This window comes from Mirounga leonina, unplaced genomic scaffold, assembly GCF_011800145.1.
Source record: "Mirounga leonina isolate KUSES-001 unplaced genomic scaffold, KU_Mleo_1.0 Mir_94, whole genome shotgun sequence".
NCBI lineage: Eukaryota > Metazoa > Chordata > Mammalia > Carnivora > Phocidae > Mirounga > Mirounga leonina.
The window spans coordinates 54,798,035-54,815,335 of record NW_023270855.1 but is presented as its reverse complement, the minus strand read 5'-3'; the positions used below and the strand labels follow the sequence as shown (position 1 = coordinate 54,815,335).

The window sequence follows — 17,301 nt, the reverse complement described above, 5'->3', positions numbered from 1 at the left end:
TGGCGCGCTGGAAGCCCCTTCGGCTCACGTGGAGGGCTGTGGGCACGCTGCAGGGCTCCTGAAAAGCGAGCCGCTGGTGCTGCAAGAGCAGGTGTGAGAACGCGTAGGCAGCCCTGTGCATACACTTGGGCTTAGGCGCGCGGGCGACATGCCCTCCAGCTCTGGAGCGCGATCTGGTTGGTGGATTCGGGTTTCCCGGGAGACGCTGTGCGCATGCTCAAACTAGCCAGCCCACGGGTGGCTGTGCGCCAGCTGGAGCCCTCCCTGGTGGCGGGTTCTGGAGACGATGAACGCATGCTCAGACTGGAGAGAGCCTGAGCGTCAGTGTGCGCACACCCAGACGCTCGAGGAGGGGGGTGCGTGTTGTGTGCGGCTTCGCGTTCCCCCGGGAGCCGAGGTGCGCATGCTCAGACGCCAGGCGTCCCGCTGGCGGCTGCGCGCTCAGGTTCAGGCTCCAGTCTGCGCATGCCCAGACTGTGGGGCAACACCCAGCGGCGGTTGAAGTGCGTTGGTGGCGGTGGTTCTGCGTACAAGATGCTGGTGTCGGTGCCGCTGGTGGCGGCGATCCTGCGGCTCTGCTTGCTGGCCAGAGCTCAGCCGCTGTGCCGGTGGGGCTGCCCTCCCCAGGGAGGGGGGCTGCGCAGGGTCGGGGGGGGCCCGGCTCGTCCCTGAGCGGAGGCTCCCCAATCTCGTTAAGGCTTCCCAGTTTCTTGTTCTAGAAATTGAACTTGCTGTTTCCCGTTCTTTCACCCCAACTCCTCCAGCCCATCACAAAGTCCCCCCACTGCCACTTCAGAGCTTGGGCCCGATTCCCACCCTAGGAGCCACGTCCGCTGCGGCCGCCGCCCTAGCCATGCGCTTCTCTCCATCGCCCACTCCCGCAGCCAGAGGGATCGTTTGTAAACCGCTCTGATCTTGTCATCCCATTGCCCTGATTCTCTGTGGCGCCCAAGATAAAACCCAAGTTCCTGGCCCGGTCTACATTTCCCCGCATGATCTGGCCCAGGCATTCTCAACAGCTGCGCTGCTGACATTTAAGACACTCTTTGGGGTGGGGCTGTCCTGTGCTGCCTAAGATGTTGCGCATGCTGCCCTCCACCCACTCGATGCCAGTAGAACTTCCTTACCCAGGCTTGACAATCCATCAAGACTGTCTCTAGGCACTGCCAAGTATCCCCTGGAAATTTGAGAACCACCGATCTGGCCCCTGCCTACCCCTGAATCAATGCTCCAGTCGCACCATCCTTGAACAAGCCGAACTCTGGCCATAGCCAGCCAGCCTTGCGGACAGGGGAGACGGCGCTTGCCACTCCCTCTGCCTGGCACACTTTGCTTCCAGATTTCTCCGTGGCTGGTTCCTGATCCTGGTTTAAGGCATTCTGATCCCGACTTAAAAAGCACACCTCCTTATTTAAAGCACTCCCCCCCCGCCCCCGCAATGGCTTTTTCCTATCAATCACTAATTTCTGTTATTGTTTTGATAAATTTTTTGTCTGTTGTTGTCACTAGAATATTAGCTCCATGAAGGTGTGGAGTATTTATCTCACTCGTTACCCAGAACATTTTTAGATTTCAGTAAATATTATATTAGTGAATACTGTATGGAGGGTGCCACGGGGGTTAGACAGATAAATGCTAACGCCCAGTTCCTGTCCTCAGGGAACTCCTGCCGGGAGTAAGCTGTCATATTAAGCAGGGCCCTGTTTGCCCATGAAATAGTAAATGTGCGCTCCTGGCGCGTGGCCTAACTTGATCTTTACAACAGTTGTCATGGAGCAGTGAGTCCTTAAACTTATTTTATAGACGTGAAAACAGACCCAGCAAAATTAAAGACTCACTGATCTAAAGACACATAGCTAGTAAGCAAAAAGTAGAGTTTTCCAGTAAGATTTACCGATGGGATTTGTCCCAAAGTTTAAAAAGATTGGTGATACCCAATTCTCCCATTTCCTCACACTGGTTCTCCAAGTGTGGTCCTGGACCACAGAAGCATCACCTTGGAATTTGTTAGGCTTGCAATCCCTGAATCTACTGAATCAGAGACTTGGAGGTGGGGCCCAGCAATCTAAACTTTATCAAGTCTCCAGGTGCTTCTGGCGTATGTCAAGCTGGAAAACCTCTGCTATAAGCTATAAACTGTACCAACATTCTCCAGCCACCAATACCCTCCATCTCCCCGCCCCTGGCCACAGCCAAAGAGAGAGAGAGAAAGAAAACCCGTAACCCTAAAGCATCAGGAACAGGTATTTGAGGGTTACCCCAGAGATACCCTGGTAGGAGTCATGCTGAATATTCAGTAAAAATGACAGATGGTCTCTCTTGTCACTTACCTCTAGTAATCACACAGTGAGGACAGGAAAGGTGTTTCATACCATTCAGCAAATTCAAGGGGTATGTGTCTCCATACTTCTCTCTCTCTCATTCTTCACTTTCAGAACTAACACTTGCTAGTATTTCTCGGGCGCCAATGATGTGTCAGGCATAGAACATTATCTAATCCCTACCACTGTACTTTGAAGTAGGGCTTAACCTTTCCCATTTCACTAAAAATACTAGTTGAAAGCGATCAAACGACATGAAGAAAGCCAGGAGATGGAAGTGGGTTTAGAACTCAGATCCCCCTTTTCAGTGTTCATTTGCCACATTGTAACAAGAAGCAGACCCTTACTTTGCTTACATGACATCCTGCAAGAAGGGACTTTTTTTCACCCCATGTGTGCCTACAATGCAGGAAAAAATATTTCACCTGTTAAAAAATGTGTTTCCTGTTGACATGGCATTATTTCAGAAGTGATGTCTGCATTTCTAAATCCTCTCCAAGCGCCTGGTCCCTAACATGTTACCATTACAATTCCTCATCCTCTGGTGTCTCTTTCAAATAACTCATGATCTGTAAATAAGCAATAACATGTACAAGGAATGCAATGTGATATCAGTAATTATCCTGTGAAAATTTTTTATTTTGACATAATTGTAAATACGCAGCAATTTGCAAGTATAGCACAGTGATGTCTCAGGTACCCTTCACCCAGCTTCTTCCCTCCCCTGCCCCCCACGACATCTGATGTCACCAGAGTGTACTAGGAAAACAGGAAAATTACATTATGTTCCTATTATGCACCTACCACAACTTCACCTTTACAGTTTCAATGTTATACATCAGGAAATTGTTTTTCTCAGCTGTTCATTATTATTAAGATTTGATTATCTCTCTAGGACCAACTGTATTTTTCATCTACGAGACCACACTTGATTAAACATCCTTGCAAGAAAAACATAGCCCTGTATCTAGGGTAAGTGACCATTTTATATACTGTTACCTTCCTTTTTTTCTTTTTTTTTTAAAGATTTTATCCATTTATTTGACAGAGACACAGCAAGAGAGGGAACACAAGCAGGGGGAGTGTGAGAGGGAGAAGCAAGCTTCCCACTGAGCAGGGAGCCTGATGCAGGGCTCGATCCCAGGACTCTGGGATCATGACCTGAGCCAAAGGCAGACGCTTAACAACTGAGCCACCCAGGCACCCCTGTTAACCTTCCTTTTTATTAACACATTAGATTTGCCCAATTCATCCATTCAACAAACATAAGGAAGATGGCTCTGTCCTGTGTTGCTGGGTGCTGGCCTGTAGGGAGTTCATAGTCGGGGTGGGAGTCAGAGGAAGAGAAATGAAGAAACCAGCAAATAAAAGAATTACGGTATGGTATGGTACCACCTGTCACAGATCCTGGATATAATTAATCATCACAGAGGGGGGCACATTCAAAGAAATGGGAACACTCTGCCCAGCGTGCACTTGGGGTCATCAGGGTGCAAGGTTAGAAAACCAGATGTGTACACCATACTGAAATGTTTACTCCTCATCCTCAGGGCGATGGAGGATTGGGGGATACACAATTTGTGTTCAGAAGGATTTCAAGAGCCCAACCCCCCCCCAAAAAAAAAGAAAACCCAAAGCAACAACATGCTAAAGCCTAAACAGAAGGCAAGGCTATAATAGAGGAGCAGGAGGGGACTCAGCAGGACTTATCAGTTCTCCTGGGGTGTGGAGAATGGAGGTGAGCAAGCAGTTTAAGGTGGCCCTCAAGTTTCTGGTGTAAGGAACGGGGTGGGGGAGAGAGTTGGCAGTATGGGATGGCTTGCTGCTTGCGAGACATCGAGGACACATGAGGCCAGAGATGGGAACAGAAGGTCATCTACATGTCAGTGGTAGTTCTGGCCGTGGGCAGTCACCTAAGGATCCCATGTTCATCGGCCAGAGGTTCTGGTGAATCTTGATTTTACAGAGCAGGTGGGAGAAGAGAAAGAGAAATTGGAACATAGGAGACAAAGAAGCTAAGGAAGCCAGGAGCCAAGGAGGAGGGAGGGACGTCACAGAGAAGGCAGAGCACGTGGGTGGGGAAGCAACCAATGAAGCAGTGGGACAGATGGGAGAGAAAGCAAGGACACAGAGGTCCAAGGCTTATGACACACTCTGCAGAAGCCAGGACATTCTGGCACCTGCTACAATGTGGATGAACCTGGAGGATGTTAGGCTCAATGAAATAAGCAAGACCCAGAAGGACACATCCCGCAACCCCACTCCTGGAGGTCCCCAGAGGAGTCCCGTCCACACAGACAGAGAGGAGATGGTGGGAGCGGGGGCTGGGGCAGGGGGTGGGGAGTCTGTGCTTCACAGGGACAGAGTCTCAGTTTGGGGAGATGGAAAGTTCTGGAGACAGAGGGTGGGGGTGGCTGCAGGACAGGGTGAGTGTGCTTCATGCCGCTGAACTGGACATTAAAAATGATTCTAATGGCATATTTTATGTATATTTTATCACAAATCATGAAATACACATATTGTGTGTGCGTTACTGCAATTCAAAAAACTAAAAATTTAAATTAATTAAAATTAAATACAGTGCAGAATCCACGCAAACTAAGCACATTTCAAGCACTCAGTGGAGTGATGGCAAGCGTGTCGGACAGCTCAGGGGCAGAATGTTTCCCTCGTCACATCTGCTTTAGAGCAGGAGTCACAAACGATGGCCTTCCAGGCCAGAGTCAGCCCCGCCACCTGATTTCGTATGGCTGGCGAGTTAAGAATAGTCTTTACATTTTTATATGATTGAAAAAAATCAAAAGTAGAACCATATTTTATGACATGTGAAATGATGTGAAATTCAGATTTCTGTGTCCATAGTAGTTTTACTGTCTGTGGGGGCTTTTGTGCTACAAGAGCAGAGTTGAGTGGTCAAGACAGAGGCCATGTGGCCCCTAAAACATTTCCTCTCTGTCCTTTTACAGAGGAAGTTTGCCAGCCCCCTAGCTTAGAGCATAACATGCTTAAATGATACCCTGATGCCCAGAACACATTGCAGTCAGAGAGGGTCTGATTCCAACAGCTTCTGGCAACGAGACATTCTAATGCTTAATACAATGATGAAAACGTCACTTTTTGCCTGTAGTGTTGGCGAGGATGAGGGCAAACGTGGATGAGGCTAAGTGGGTTTGGACAGTTTGGCAGAATCTGTCAAAATGTTCAACACACATTCTCCAACACAATGATCCCATTTCTTGGCAGTTAAACTAAAATTATAATTTGTTTATGTTGCTGGTGTGTATGCTTCCTGAGACCTTTATCCCACCTGGAACCTCTCCCTAGAGCGTCCTTTCCTCTTGCAGTCAGGGGGAAGAGCATTCCAGGTGGCAGGGACAGCATGTGCAAAGGCCCTGAGGCAGGACCTTGCTTGATTTTTGGAGGAACAGCTCAAGGACAATGAGTGAGGGGAAGGAGTGAAGGGAGATGTCAGCAGTATCAGATCACACGGGGCTTTGTAAGATGTGGTGACAAATTTGGATTTCATTGGAAAGCCACCAGAGATTAAGCAGGGGAGTGACACAATCTGACTTCTCTTTTAAAGGACCATTGATTGTTGGGTGCTAAACAGGAAGCAGAGAGGTGAGACAGCAGAAGGACACAAGTGAGGGGCTGAAGCTATGGTCCAGCGGGACACCAGGGAAGCAGCATTGGAGGGAGATAGGATTAGGAGAGTAGTACTTGGAAACTAGTGGCTCAGAGGAGGAGGGGTCTTGGGGCCAATCAAGGAAGGCTGCATGGAGGAAGGGGCATCAGGGACTAGTTGAAGCCCAGGTAGGATTTCAGTCCATCAGGGTGACTGTGTAGGGAAGCTCAGTAGTGCTGAGGGCCAGAAGCCCTAGGGTAGGGAGACAGGTAGAGCTCAGATCATGGACCACCCTGTAGGCCCGTTAAGAAGTCTTGCCCTTGATCCTTCAGGATATAGGTAGCCAGTCAAGTTTTCTGAGTAGGAGCGTCGGCCTGGCTGATGCCAACAGCCACTGCCTTTGGAGCTGGCTGTTATCTTGTGCTATAACATCATGATATATCTAATTTAAACATGTTTCCTGGTTTCTTTCCCTTGTTTACAGACATCATATTTTGTTGTCCACATGCCAGTCTTTTGCAAGACTGGCATGAGAGTCCCCTACTTTCTAATATACTGTTTCAAACTTTTTTTTAAAAGATTTTATTTATTTATTTGAGAGAGAAGCACAGAGCCAAACGCAGGGCTCGATCTCACAACTCTGAGATCCTGACCTGAGTCGAAACCAAGAGTCAGGTGCTTAACCAACTGAGTCACCCAGGTGCCCCTCTAATTTACTGTTTTCAAGTTGTGTCTAAAACCAAATCACATAAAATTTGAAGGAAAGCATATTCATAAGGTATTTGACCTTTAGCCTGTGAACAGTAGTGTTGATTTTGCATGTTCTTAAGTTTGTTGTTACTTCTGGATTCTTAACCAGGTTTCTAATAGCTAGGGTTCCTGAAAAAGTGAGCCACTGTATATTTATTTCAACCCCAAACTTGTTTCTTTGTATTTTTTCCCCTAGTGAACTAAAGAAGGTCTTGTAGGGGGGGGCGCCTGGGTGGCTCAGTTGGTTAAGCGACTGCCTTCGGCTCAGGTCATGATCCTGGAGTCCCTGGATTGAGTCCCGCATTGGGCTTCCGGCTCAGCGGGGAGCCTGCTTCTCCCTCTGACCCTCTCCCCTCTCATGTGCTCACTCTCTCTCATTCTCTCTCTCTCAAATAAATAAATAAAATCTTTAAACAAAAAAAAAAAAAGAAAAGAAAACTTTTGTTTAGAATACTCACCTCAGGGGCGCCTGGGTGGCTTAGTTGGTTAAGCACCTGACTCTTGATTTTGGCTCAGGTCATATATCAGGGTCATGAGATGAAGCCCTGCATTGGGGCCTGCTTGGGATTCTCTCTCTTCCTCTCCCTTTGCCCCTCCTACCCACCAACCCCCACCCCCCCACCCCCCGCTTATATGCACATGTGTTCGCTCACTGTCTCTCTTTAAAAAGAAAAGAAAAGAAAAGAAAATTCACCTCAATGACAGAGTCTAAAACAGAAACAAAACCCAAGAGTGCCTGACTGGCTCAGTCCATTAAGCATCTGACTCTCAATTTCAGCTCAGGTTTTGATCTCAGAGGTTATGAGTTCAAGTCCCACATTGGGCTCCATGCTGGGCATGGTGCCTACTTAAAAAAAGAGAGAGAGAGAGAAACCCCAAAATAAGTAAACAACTAAAATAATATTCTGTAGTTTATGCTTCAGTGTTCCTTTCTCCTCCAATGTTTTATTGGTTTTGATGTCAACTGAATACTTGCTGAAAGTATTTAATCCTGTAAAAGAGACAATATAAAGGTAAAAATAGAGAATTGTATCACTCTCATTCAACTTTGTATTAGAGGTCCCAGCCAATGCAATATGACAAGAGAAAGACATGAAATGTAAAACTCATTGGAAAGAAAGAGACATTTGCCAATCTGAGTATCAGCTACTAGAAGTAATAACTGAGTGCAGCAAGAGGGCCAAATACAACACAGACATTGAAAACATCAACTCCTCTCTTGTATACTAGCCATGAACACTCAGAAAAGGCAGTTATGAAAAACATCATTCTTAATAACAACAAAACTTTAAAACGTAAGAATTAACTCAGCAATTCCTTTCTGTCTAAAACCATCAAACTCTTCTGGAGGAGGCAGAAGAAAAAAGATCTGGATAAGGAAGCAATATACCATGTTCATGGATGGCCTTTCACTTCTTAAAAGTTTCCTGCCGGAGGAAACACATTGTTTCTTTCATGCATACACATTCCTGGTCTGAAACCTTTTACTTTAGTGGGATTAGAACCATATAAATGACAAAGCTGAAGTTCATTCTGAGTAAGACAAGCTGTTGCTTAATGTACATTTTATATAATTTTATATTTGACATGGTCACACTTCTAAAATGTTATTTCAAGAAGCCAAATACCCAGTCTATAGAGGTTTACTCATGCAAAGATAGAGAGATAGAGAGATAGATAAAAACCTAAACCTAAACCTTGTTTTTAAAAGGGGGGGGGCACCTGGGTGACTCAGTCAGCTGGGCGTCTGATTCTTGATTTCACCTCAGGTTGTGATCTCGGGGTCATAAGATCGAGCCCCATGTCTGGCTCTGTGCTCAGTGGGAAGTCTACTTGGGATTCTCTCTCTCCCTCTGCCCCTCCCCCCTGCTCACACACACCCTCTCTCTCTGTAAAATAAAATTTGTTAAAAAAGGAATTTTGTTTGAGTAGAACATTTTAGAGTGTCTGGCATTATCTTTTTTTCTTTTCTTGTGTGAAATTTTCCTAATTTAACTCTTTTATTGTCTATTTCAGAAGGCAAATTTTTTTCACGAGAGATAATTTCAAAAGTAGTCTCCTTCCACTTTCCATCCCTGCATCAATGAAGGTAGTCATTTTACTGAACCATCTGAAGGATTCTCAACATAAGTAACACTCAGGGGGAAGATACAGTTTGGAAATAGCGCACTAGTCTGTTTTTGTTAGTTTGGGGGCTTGTTTTACAATGTACCTCTTAAAGATATTGAGAATAATGTCTAAGCCAGAAGAAGGGTTGATTCTATTCTGCCCTTATTACTGAGATAGCCTGTTTGTTTTTTCTGAAGCAGAATTGTTGGAAGTGCTCCTTATAACTGTTTGTGTGTTATGAATAGATAGATTATATGCACTAATTTCAGGGCCTCCCTAAATTGTCCTAAACCAAAACAGAAAAACCTTTGCCCTCTCAGTAACTATCTTGAGAAATTCTACCACTGGGTCCTACACTAAAGAAGGCTTTGCCATCTATTAAAATGCCAGTGTTTCTCTTATAAGCAACACATTTATCATTTATGTTCATCGTTCATAATTTACACTTTAGGCTTTATCTTCAGGGAAAGTTTTGATAAGGAAGAAGGAGATAGCTAAGGAGGAAGGAGGTATCCAAGGGCACCAAACACCAATTCCAAGCTCTCAGTTTCGGTCCCAGCTGCGCCCAGAATATTCAGTTCCCAACACCTGGGAACCAAACAACTCTTGCTAGCATACATGTTTCTTAAATGTGCATCTAGACATCTTACTTTGCTAATCGTCCAGAAGGATGCACTTCCTGATATCCTGTGTCGTTATTTTTAGGTTGGCACACCAGAAGTAACATCGGCACATATCGCTGACTCAGTATTACTGTTAGTAGTGAATCAAAAAATCTATATTTATGATTACGAAGCCAATTCCTGGAACACATCTATAGGTATACATGTTTTGTATTTTTTTTTTAAAGATTTTATTTATTTATTTGACAGCGAGAGACACAGCGAGAAAGGGAGCACAAGCAGGGGGAGGGGGAGAGGGAGAAGCAGACTTCTCGCCGAGCAGGGAGCCCAATGCGGGGCTCGATCCCAGGACCCTGGGATCATGACCCGAGCCGAAGGCAGACGCTTAACAACTGAGACACCCAGGCACCCCTGTTTTGTATTTTTTTAAATTTTGTTTGCAATCTGCCAACATCCAAGCACAGGTTTTTTAATTTTGGAAATACAAACAAAGCTGCTCCTTGGATGTCAGCCCCTAGACACTACCTTGTCCTTTAAAATTCAAATGAAAATTGTTTGTACAGTGGGAACCTAGTGTTTCTGTCGGGGATTGTAGTTACAAACCACAAAAGCCTGCTCTGACATGATTGGAGCAAATGAGGGACATCAACGGGAATTGCATTGGAGTGGATGTCAGGGAGGATTGAGAAGAGCCAAGAATGCACATACATGCTTGGTGACAAGGCTGAGTGATGGGAATATTCAGTCCCACCTACTGCCCATTAGGGACAGGGAACAGAGAGAAGGTAAGCTGTATGAAGAGAGAGAAAGAAGAGAACCCTCAGGTAGGAGGCAAGGGGATGAGGTCAAGAATGAAGACAAGGGAGATGCCATTCTTTAGAAAAGAAGGATGGTTGGTACCCATTGTGATGAGAAAGGTGTCGGTTTGCGGCACCTCGGTGGTTCAGACAGTTGGGCATCCGACTCTTGATTTTGGCTTGGGTCATGATCTCAGGAGGTGGGATCAGGCCCTGTGTTGGGTTCCCTGCTCAGCATGGAGTCTACTTCTCCCTCTCCCTCTGCTCCTCCCCACCCTCCTGCTCTCTCTCTCTCCTAAATAAAATCTTAAAAAAAAATTTTTTTAACTAAAGAAAAGAACAGAAGAGAAAAGGAAAAAGAAAAGGGGTCAGTTCCAGGTTTTTCAACCCTAGCACTGCTGACATTTAGGGCCAGGTCATTCTCTGTGCGGGGGGCCACCCTGGGCACTGTGGGGATTCGGGGCAGCATCCCTGGCCCCTCCCACCTCCTGCCAGGAGTGCCCCTCCCCTGTCCCCATCCTGACACCACAAATGTCCCCAGACATCATCCACTGGATGTTCACTGGGAGTCAAAATCTCAGTCAAGAGCCACAAGGGTTGGTAGATCACCATCTTGCAATTCGTTATTCTTTTACGTCACTTATATTAGTTTTGGCGAAAGACTGTGGACCCCACGAGAGGGAACCTTGCCCAGCCAGTGTGGTATCTGCCAGGTGCTTGCTGAGCCCTGGCTGGAGAGGGGCTGGCAGCCCCCTGGGAGGGACAGGGAAGCACAGCAGGAGAGCCGCACCTTGGTTTGGCCTCTGTCTGACTTCTCGTTACAGTGTTGGGATTTGACCCCCGACAACAAGGTGACCTGGCGATGCAGAATGAATGATGCTTGGTGGTGTGGGGGGTGCGGGTAAAGAACGTACCTAACCCAGGTGGAGCCAAGTCCCAGGGCTTCTGTCAGGGACTGTAGTAACAAGCCCCAGAAACCTGCTCTGACCAGCCTGGGGGCCATGTCATGCTGTCACATCCAAACCAAACACCCAGCTGCCTCCATCCATTCCTTGCAGAACTTACTGCCCGCAGCCAAATTGCCACATAGCCCTCCCTGCTTTTGCTCCCTCCCTCTCGCTCCCTCCAAAATTCACCCATGAGCTGGCTCTTGCTTTGCTGCCCGGTCCTCTATCCCCCTCCTGACTTTCCGCATCACTTCTTTTCTCTCTCACATTTCATGCCTCTTTCTCCTTCTTGGGGTGTGGGGAAGGGAGCCTAAAAGTCACATAAAACTGACCATTTTAACCATTTTAAAGTGTACAATTCAGTGGCATTTGGTACATTCCCAGTGTTGTGCAACCATCACCACTATCTAGTTCCGGAACATTCCGTCACCTCAAAAAGAAAGACTGTCCCCATCAGCAGTCACTCCCCACCCCCTCCCCAGCCCCTGACAACCACACACCCACTTCCTGTCTCTCTGGACATGCCTGTTCTGGACGTTTCACACACGTGGAATCACGCACTTTGTGGCTTTTTTGTGTCTGGCTTCTCTCCCTGAGCGCTGTGTTTTCGAGCTTCCTCCCCATTTGTCAGCGGCTCGCTCCTTTTTAAGGCTGAATAATATTCCACTGTATGGATGAACCACTTTTGTCCGTTCATTAGCTGCTGGACACTTGGCTCGTTTCATCCTTTTAGCCATTGTGCAATAGCGCTCGTGTGCACATTCCTGCATGAGTTTGTATGTGGACGGAGGTTTTCAGTTCTCTTGGGGTAACCTAACCTAGGAGTAGAATTGCTGGGTCATCTGGAAACTCCATGTTTTAACGTACTGAGGAACCATAAGGGCTCCTCGTAGCATAATTCAGTCTGGTCTCTATTCTTTCTCTTCTCTCCATCACTTTCTTTAATAGCATCCAAAGGGCTGACTCGCCACCCCCTGCCCCAGCCCTGGCTCCCACCATCTACCTTCTGTCTCTATGGATGGAACTCCTCTGGGGACCTCCTGGGAGTGGGGTCCTGCAGGATGTGTCCTTCTGGGTCTGGCTTCTCTCACTAAGCACAATGTCTTCAAGGTCCATCCTTGTTGCAGGAGGTGTCAGAATGCCCTTCCTTTTTAAGGCCAAATAATATTCCACTGTGTGTCTACGTGACATTTTTGCCCATCCATTCATCATTTGTCAGTGGACACCTGGATTGCTTCCATGTTTTAGTTAATGTGAATAATCCTGCCTTGAGTCTCTGCTTCCGGTTCTTTGGGGTAGAAACCCAGAAGTGGGATTGCCAGATCTCTATTTTCAATTTCTGGAGGAACTGTCATCCTGTTTGCCACACCACACGCACCCATTTACATCCCCACCAACAGTGCATGAGGCTCCCAGTTGCTCCCCATCCTTGCCAACACCGGATGTCTGATTCTTTGATAATAGCCATCCTAATACGTGCGAGTGCCACCTCGCTGTGGTTTTGCTTTGCGTTTCCCTGATGATCGGTGATGCTGAGAGCACCTTTTCCTGTCTTTGTTGGCCACGTGTATATTTTCTTTGGAGCTGAAGCTTCTGCTATTGTAATAGAATCAAAGAAGGCCTCCCTAAGAGAAAGGAGCCCTGCAATTTTGGCAGGGTCCTAAGAGTTCCTGCGAAACCAGTGGTTCTCAGTTGGGACAGGTGTGCCCCTCTTGGCAATGTCTGGAGATCGTTTTAGGTGTTAAGACTGGGGGAGGGTGCTGCTGGCATTGAGTCAGCAGAGACAAGGGTGTTGCAAAGCCGAGTGCAACACACACAACACCGCCCCACAACCGAGAACCGTCTGGCCCCAAAATGTCAGTAATGTCAAGGTTGAGAAACCCTGCTCTATCCCTTCCCCTGAAATTTAGGGAGCTCGTGGTTTATTTATTTTTTTTAAAGTAGGCTCCACACCCAGTGTGGGGCTTGAACTCACAACCCCAAGATCAAGAGTCGCAGGCTCCACCAACTGAGCCGGCCAGGCGCCCTGGAAGCTCATGTTTTTTAAAATGATCTTGTCCTTTTAGGTATAGAACACCCTGTTTCACATGTTTCCGGTGACAACTGTTGTTATAGCAGACATCCCTTTTGCGTGGTGAGTATATGGTGTGGAGCCTGTCATTTTTTACTCTGTTTTGAACATAGATCATTATGAATGAAAATACGGGCAGAGTAATCCATGAGGGCTTGGGCATCAGGTTCCATGAGGGACCTGGGCAGGATCCCTTCCCGAGGGTTCAGAAGAGGACCTGAGATACGGGATCACCTGGCCGACACACTAGGAATATATCCACCTGCCTTCCTTTTTTTAAACTTGTTATTTTGAAATAATTATAGACCCTGCAGGAAGTCCCACGCCCCCCTTACCAATGGTCCCACCAATGGTTCCACCTTACGTAACTATAATAAAAAACTAAAGCCGGGAAGCTGACATGGAAATAACGTGTGCGTCTAATTCTGTGCCGTTTATCACATATGTGAAGTCACAGGAGGACTTCTGCCTTCTAAATACTGGACTGTTCCATCACCCCAAAGCTCTCCCTCCATACATCCCTGCCCTGCTGTCCCTAACCCCTGGCAGACACTAATCTGTTCTCCATCTCTAGAATCTCATCATTTCAAGAATGTTCTATACATGGGATCCTACAACATGAAAATCTGGGGATTAGCTTTTCTCCGCAAAACGCTCTGGAGACACCTCCCACTGGTTGTGGGTATCTAATACATTCCCCTTTGTCATCGAGTAATACTGGTTGTTTCCACTTTTTGGTTATTATGAGTAAAGCTGCTATGAACATTCATTTGTGTCTGCACATAAGTTTTCATCTCTGGGATAAATGCCCAGGAGTGTGATCACGGGCACATCTATCTCCTTTTTTTCAATTGAGATATAATTGAGATGCAGCAGTGTATAAATTTAAGGTGTACAATGTGTTGATTTGATACATTTATATGTTATAAATAGATGATCACCATAGCATTAACTAATATCTCCATCACATGATCATCATTTCCTTTTTGTGGTGAGAACAATTAAGATCTAGTCTCTTAGCAACTTTTAAATTTATAATACAGTCTTGTTGTCTGTAATCACTATGCTGTGTACTAGATCTCTAGAACTTATTTATCTACCCATTGCAAGCTTGTACCCTTAGAGAACATTTCCCCAACCCCTCTAACCCTGTATCTCCTTTTAAAGAGACTGTTTTATGTGTTTCTGTTCTTCCAGGATATAAGTAATTCAGTTTTTGCTTATTTGCATGGAGATCAGATATCTCAGACCAATGTCTATTTCTCAAACACCCGGGGATACAGATTTCAGAAGTTTGCCTATGAAAGACAGGTATGTTCAATTTGGTAAAAAAGTGAACAAGAAAAATAACAAATATATATTTACGTCCTGCATGGTAGGAGTAATTAGCAATCGCTGGGTGAACAAGGGCTTTTCTCTTTTTAAGAGTCTGATGGGCTGGGAGAGTAGGGAAAATTCCAGGTCAAAGGAGCTGGCTGGGAAGATTAGGAAGTTAAGAAAGGTTTCAAAAGGTGTTAGGTCATTGGATGGTTTCAGGAGTACTTATGTAAATAAACCTGGTGCCACAGTAAAGTCTGCACTTAACCCCAGGCCCGCCCAAAGATCGGTACCATCAGGTACCATCCTCATCCCAATTATACAGAGGAAAGAACTCTCATGGGTCAGTTCCCACCCTCCCCAAATTATATTCATCCAGAACCACAGAACGTGGGCGCCTGGGTGGCTCAGTTGGTTAAGCGACTGCCTTCGGCTCAGGTCATGATCCTGGAGTCCCAGGATCGAGTCCCGCATCGGGCTCCCCGCTCTGCGGGGAGTCTGCTTCTCCCTCTGACCCTCCCCGCTCTCATGTGCTCTCTCTCTCATTCTCTCTGTCTCAAATAAATAAATAAAATCTTAAAAAAAAAAAAAAGTGTATACTGTTAAAAAAAAAAAAAAAAAGAACCACAGAACGTAACCTTACTTGGAAATCGGGTCTTTGCAGATTTAATGATTTAAGTTAAGATGAGATCATACTGAATCGGGTGGGCCCTCAATCCCATGCCTGTTGTCCTTCTAAGAAGAGAGGACATGGAGAGATGCACACAGAGAAAGAGGCCATGTGAAGATGCAGGCCACATTGCAGGGATGCATCTGCAAGCCAGGAGATGCCGAGGATTCCTGGCAACCACAGACACTGGAAGAGAGGGATGGCGAGGTTTCTTCCTCAGAGGAACCGGCACTGCCACCACCTTGATTTCAGACCTCTGGCTTCCTTCTTCCACCAATGTGACAGTACCTTTCTGTCGTTTTGCGCCATCAAGCCCAGGGCAGCGCCAGGACACGGATATGTGGGTGAAGGCACAGAGCGGTGCAGGGCCTTCACCACACAGCCTGGCAGAGCTGGGATCCAAACAGCTGAAGTGGGACAGGATGCTTGGGTAGCTAAGGGCACGAGGAGCTTTCGTTCTGACCCAGAGAGTGGCTCCTCCCCCAGGCACTCGGGAAGTATGTGCAAAGCAAGGCAGGGAGTCCACTCTGCTCTCAAGCTCTGACCGGCTCCTGAATGGGGTTTCTCTGCCCTGCCCAGGAGGCCCAATGGAGCCCAGAACTTAACTGCCCACATATTTCCATCCAAAATTAGGCCTAGAAGGACTTAACATGTGTGCTCAGTTGAAAATGATCATCACTAAAAAACCTGAGAGGTAGGTAGATAGACAGAGGGACAGACAGATAATAGGAATCAGCTCACATGCTTAAGGGGGCAGAGAATCCCCACCATCTACCATCTGTGAGCTGGAGAACCAGGAAGTCTGATGCTTGAGGGCAGAAGATGGACAGGACATCCCAGCTCAAGAAGAAAGAACAAATTCCCTTTTCCTCCTCCTCTTTGGTCTACGCGGGCCCCCAACGGGTTGGGTGATGCCTGCCCACACCGGTGAGAGTGATCTTTATTGGGTCGACTAAATTAAATGTGAATCTCTTCCAGGATCACCCTCACAGACACACCCAGAAATGATGTTTTACTTGCTACCTGGGCATTCCTTAGCTCAGTCCGGCTGACACATAAAACGAACCAAAGCAAGTTCCACCCTTTGTCAACTTGGTACCCCTACGCATCTCCTTCAACCATCCTTAGTCTCCAAATAAAGACACTGACAAGGTCATCATTCCACCCAACACAATACAACCATCCTAAGCACAACTGAAAATGCACTCCTCCCTTCTGTATGAAGTTTACTCTTCTTTTTGATGTCTCCTCACTCAATACAACAGTCTTTCTGCTCTGTGGGTGTGCGTGTGTATGTGTGTGTGTGGTTATTGTTTTCGAGGGCAGAAGGCTGATGTACCTGAGCAGTCGTGAGTCATCTCCTTGGAGTTCTGCCAGCAGGGGAGGAGTTGGGGTGTCTGGTGGGGAGATGAAGGGCTGGAAAGTCCAGCAACCTCTGCCGTTTGGGATGGATTGACTGTGAGTCTTGGTCACCTTGGGCCACCGTAACAGACATCACAGACTGGGCAACTTAAACAGCAGACATTTATTTCTCACAGTTCTTTTTTTTTTTTTTTTAAGATTTATTTATTTATTTGAGAGAGCGAGAATGAGAGAGAGAGAGAGTACATGAGAGGGGGGAGGGTTAGAGGGAGAAGCAGGCTCCTCGCCGAGCGGGGAGCCCGACGCGGGACTCGGTCCAGGGACTCCAGGATCATGACCTGAGCCGAAGGCAGTCGCTTAACCGACTGAGCCACCCAGGCGCCCCTGTTTCTCACAGTTCTGGAGGCTGGAAAATCCAAGATCAAGATGCTGGCTGATTCAGCTCCTGGTGAGGGCTCTCTTCCTGGCTCACAGAGGGCCACCTTCTTACTGTGTCCTCGCATGAAAAAGAGAGAACGCTTGGTGTCTCTCTTTTTTTTTAAAGATTTTATTTATTTGAGAGAGAGAGAGAGCAGGGGGAGGGGCAAAGGGAGAAGGAGAAGCAGACTCCCCACTGAGCAGGACCCTGAGATCATGACCTGAACCGAAGGCAGACGCTTAACCAACGGAGCCACCCAGGCGCCCCTCCCAATATGAATTCTTGACCAGG

At 46.9% G+C, this 17,301-nt stretch overlaps 2 protein-coding genes across 2 annotated transcripts in view; both read left to right on the top strand.

Moving 5' to 3' along the window:
* Positions 1–62: 62 nt before the first annotated feature.
* Positions 63–14,920, top strand: LOC118005622 (cation channel sperm-associated protein subunit delta-like; the record flags this gene model as incomplete). The annotated part of the gene is made up of 7 exons (XM_034997585.1): positions 63–91; positions 2,337–2,391; positions 3,217–3,293; positions 8,713–8,785; positions 9,511–9,625; positions 13,239–13,306; positions 14,441–14,920. Coding segments are annotated over 7 exons (549 nt in total), but the record flags the coding sequence as incomplete, so codon positions are not given.
* A 1,221-nt stretch (positions 14,921–16,141) lies between these two features.
* Positions 16,142–17,301, top strand: part of CATSPERD (cation channel sperm associated auxiliary subunit delta) — a 31,206-nt gene continuing 30,046 nt past the window's right edge. Inside the window, exon 1 of the mRNA XM_034997584.1 lies at positions 16,142–16,157. Within this exon, the coding sequence (XP_034853475.1) occupies positions 16,142–16,157 (16 nt within the window). The remainder of the gene's footprint in view (positions 16,158–17,301) is intronic.